This window comes from Zea mays, chromosome 9 (assembly GCF_902167145.1).
Source record: "Zea mays cultivar B73 chromosome 9, Zm-B73-REFERENCE-NAM-5.0, whole genome shotgun sequence".
NCBI classification, from domain to species: Eukaryota; Viridiplantae; Streptophyta; class Magnoliopsida; order Poales; family Poaceae; genus Zea; species Zea mays.
Window position 1 is genome coordinate 125,667,079 of NC_050104.1, and position 3,992 is coordinate 125,671,070.

At 46.4% G+C, this 3,992-nt stretch overlaps 1 protein-coding gene across 5 annotated transcripts; it reads right to left on the reverse strand.

Annotated features, from left to right (window-relative positions):
- Window positions 1-1,113: 1,113 nt before the first annotated feature.
- On the reverse strand, window positions 1,114-3,779 carry LOC100192836 (WAT1-related protein). 5 transcript variants are annotated; one of them, XM_008659849.4, is made up of 7 exons: window positions 3,224-3,779; window positions 3,041-3,103; window positions 2,826-2,942; window positions 2,350-2,641; window positions 2,034-2,189; window positions 1,763-1,914; window positions 1,114-1,588 (listed from the first exon to the last, which is right to left on the reverse strand). In XM_008659849.4, the coding sequence occupies exons 1-7, from the start codon at window positions 3,457-3,459 to the stop codon at window positions 1,432-1,434; spliced, it is 1,173 nt and encodes a 390-aa protein (XP_008658071.1). In that variant the 5' UTR covers window positions 3,460-3,779; the 3' UTR covers window positions 1,114-1,431. The 5 variants fall into 5 exon arrangements, with proteins under 5 accessions (XP_008658071.1, XP_008658074.1, XP_008658073.1 ...); NM_001138027.2 differs by having other exon boundaries at window positions 1,157-1,588; window positions 2,350-2,635; window positions 3,224-3,527; XM_008659852.4 differs by lacking the exon at window positions 1,763-1,914.
- Between the last annotated feature and the right edge of the window lie 213 nt (window positions 3,780-3,992).

A 3,992-nucleotide genomic window follows, 5' to 3' on the forward strand; every position in this document is an offset into this window, starting at 1 on the left:
ACGTGTACTAGCCGTTGAGGTATCCATTGGCTCGTCGGACCGAGCGGGTGTACCACCGGACCGCTCGGGTGTAGCACCGGATCGTCCGCCAGATGAGCCAAAAACACTAGCTTTGCATAAGTGGTCCAACGGGGCACCAGATCATTTCGGTGCCTCCGGACTATCTGCCCTTGTGTGTCAAACCGTCCACCAGGAGCAGTTTTCTTTAGCTCCAGATCATTTCGGTGCCTCCGGACTATCTGCCCTTGTGTGTCAAACCGTCCACCAGGAGCAGTTTTCTTTAGCTCCTTTTGTCTTCGAGTCTTGGATTTTGCTTGATACTTGAGCATATTTATTGAGTCTTTTTATGTATTCTTTTGAGGTGTTGCATTCTCAAAGCCTAAGTCCAATCCACTTCGCATTCTGTGAACTATAAAACGCAAACACTTGGAAAACATTAGTTCACTGGTTATGTAGTTCAACAAACACCAAAATCATTTAGACAAATAGACCGGGGTCTATTTTCCCTACACCCACCATAGTTAGGCTGGCTCCAACAAGGCCCCCTAAAGGGTTCTCTACCCTAAATATAGAGGACCAAACGGTCCTCTACGCTCTCCAGCAACGTCCTCTAAACGATACTTTAAATTTAGAGGACGCTGCTGGATTCTCTATATATAGAGTTTCTCTAAACGGTACTCTATCCATTTGACTACTTTAAATAACCGGTTTAGCAAAACTAAAATATATACAATACATTTAAGAGTATGATAAATACGTATGTACAAAAAATAAAATTAAAAAATGTCTTTAATATGAGTATTTGAGTATAGAGGACGTGATTTAGAGGACGTTGTTGGAGAGAAATGAGATATAGAGGATGGAATCTTTTAGAGGAGACTGTAAAGGACAGATATAGAGGACGAATATAGAGGACGTTGTTGAAGACAGCCTTAAATCTCCCCTTTGCAAAAACCACAACCCAAGGTCTTGAGTGCCCTTTAGATATTTGAGGATGGTTTCACACCACCCCAATGCCTTTTGGTGGGGCGACAATATACCTGGCCAACAAGCTTACTACAAATGCAATGTTTGATCGTGCAATTTAGGAGGCACATTAGTGAACCAATGGTGTTGAGATAGAGAACTTCACGTACCAAAGTTTCCTCAGCATCTTCCTTATGTCAAAATGGATCCTTATCTGTTTCCAACGATTGAAGGACTATATGGATTTTTACAGGGTGACTGATAGGATCTAGATGGCTAGAGATAGGTGAATAGCCTATAAAAATGTTCTACAAAACATACAATTCTAATTAGAGCCTAGGTTCACTACAATCTTTGACCACTTGTTTATTTGAATGCATATGTGAAGTTTAACAAATAGAAGTATACTGTCTTTTAAGACCACCTATACAAATGTGTGGATAATCCACACATTTTTTTCAGGATCTACACGAAGGGACTTTCTTGTGTCTTGTGGATTCTTGGATTATCCACAATAATAAGAGGGTCCAAACAACCATCCGTAGGCGCCCGCTGCCCTTGATTGTAGCGAGCCCAGATGACCAGATAGAGACCAGCAATTATAGAGACTCCCCCAATAACGCTGGAAGTGGATAATACAAGCGTACACAGGGTCAGAATATAATCAATGCTGCTTCGTTTCAAAAAAAAAAAAAAGGAATCGATGCTAGTTTGAGGAATAATCCAATAACAATGTTTCAAATAGCAGAATTGGCTTAGTAGTCGTCATTGGGCAGTGTGCGAAACGTAACCAAACCTTCCGAGGTAAACTGGGTCGCCAAGGAAAACAGTTGAGAGGGCGGTGGAAAAGGCTGGTTGCAGTGGATTGTAGAGGGCGACCAGAGAAGGTCCAAGAACTTTGTTCGCCCATGTCATGATCGAGTAGCTCAGACAGGATGCGACAATTCCCTGACAGATAGATAGATAGATAGATATGTATACAATGGAGAGGGGAGATCGTCTTAGCATCACTGCTATGCAAATGGTGTAGTCTAATTAAGCATATAATAGAGGGAGTAGTCACTCACAGCATACAGAACAGCTATGACCTCGGCTTTTGTCAGTGCCCACTCGTGTAAGCCACTAGTCGCGCATACTCCAGTTAGCACCATAAAGGTTGTGGCGAAAAAATAGGAGTAAGCTGTCACGGATAAGCTCGCAGGATACTTTATCATCACTGGAGCCTGCAAACAGTCAGTGCACAAAGAGGACATGTGTAAATCTGCATGAGCGATCGATTAACATAGACAGTGAAGTCCTCTCATCTTCTTGCTGGCAAGAACACACACACAGAAAAAGAGGAAAGGGGCTCGCTCGGGATTAATCGCAAGCTCTAAAGGTTACCTGCACGACTAGATAGACAGCCACCAAGAGGCAGTTTCCTATGAGGCACAGGACGCCAAGCTGCCATGCTTCTACACCCTGCTCGAGCACGGGCACGGCTGGTGTGAACCAGTCGGGGGTAGCAGGGTGGTAGGGAGCGCTCGTCCATGCGGTGGGCATGCTTCTAAGAAGGGCGATCAAGGATGGGCCTCGGTACAGGGCCATCAGAATGGCGCCGGAGACGCACACGGCCGTGCCGGTGACTTTGAGGATGCCGTCCTTGGTGAAGACGCTGATCGCTTCAACACTGTAGCTAGATAAGTTAGTCGTCAGTCATATTCAGTCGGTATTATTGCTGTATTATTAGCTCCCGAATTGATGGCAGTTCAGGACTGTTAATTTCACCTAGTGATGCAGACTAAAAGACACCTTGAATTTGTCATGATGGTATATACATTGTGAGGGTTATATATATGGATGGTATGTAGTATAGTCACCCGACAATGGCAGCCAAGAGAAACGTGAGCACTGGTATGGAGGGCTGGAAAGCCGCGGCGTAGGAGGCGTTTGTGTAGCGGAGGCCGACGAGGCAGAGGAGCGGGTTCCCATACAGCCTGCGTATATAGATTTAAACAAGGACACAGGACGTGAGGCTCTTCTCCATTGTTATATCAGCAGAGCAGAGGGATGATTTTTGTACTCCTACTCCTACCCAGTGAAGCCAAGCAGAGCGAAGGAAGCGAGGAGCTGAGGCGTCACGGGAGGCCTAACCCTTCTGCAACAACGGATAAAGGGCAGATGAAGATGCGATTTTTTCTCTCCCCCCTTTCTTGCTTGTTTGCTTGCAGAAGGAAATGAAATTAACTAGTGGTTTTAGCAGGCAGGGGCAGCGCACCTCTCGCGGAGGAAGGCGACGGGGGCGACGACGAGGAGCGCGAGGAGGTCGCGGTAGACGCAGAAGACGACCTGGTTCATGCCCACGTTGAGGACGGACTTGGCGAGGACGTGGTAACCGCTGTAGGCGAGCATGACGAGGACCATCCCGGCGTGCGCCCGCCACCGCTCGCCCACGCTCCATGGCGACGAGGATCGCTGGAGCGCCGCCGCTCTCCGGTCGTCTCCTCCGCCCATCAGCAGCCCTCCTCCACTCTCGTCGTCTCCACTCCTAGGCGTACGTTGCCTTGATGGCTTCAACCTTGACCCGCCATCAGCCCATCACGAAACAGATAAAATAAAATAAAAAATAAAATGATGTCGCCTTGCGGACTTCTTGTGGCTTTCGGGAGTTGGACCTGACACGCAACAGGCACAGCGGAGGACGTCAGTGCTCCCAGCACAAGATAGCAACATCTGGCCATCCAATCCAAAGCCTTTTCTTTTTATACTCCTCTTCGTACGTCAAGTAATTTCGTGTAACATATTTTTATAACCTACTGATATAAGTAAATTTTTTAAAAAATATATTATTTGTCTTTGTATTTTTGAAACCAAAGGAAGATGGAGGGCTGTGTACGAAGGATCTAAGACCGCATAACACCTATCTGAATATCTGATGGTGAAGCTAATACGCAGACTACACTCGGCAACTGATTCAACATGGACAGTGTGGGTAAGGGAACACGCAAACCTTGCAACTTTGGAAGGACACCTACAAGGCCCACACT

Bases quoted from the DNA above. Each gene is read 5' to 3' on its own strand.
- LOC100192836 (XM_008659849.4), bottom strand. From the start codon at position 3,459: ATGGGCGGAGGAGACGACCGGAGAGCGGCGGCGCTCCAGCGATCCTCG. The intron at 1,915-2,033 runs GTGAGTGACTAC...TCTATCTGTCAG, and splicing joins TCATAGCTGTTCTGTATGCT to GGAATTGTCGCATCCTGTCT. The intron at 1,589-1,762 runs GTTTGGTTACGT...ATCCACTTCCAG, and splicing joins GACCCAGTTTACCTCGGAAG to CGTTATTGGGGGAGTCTCTA.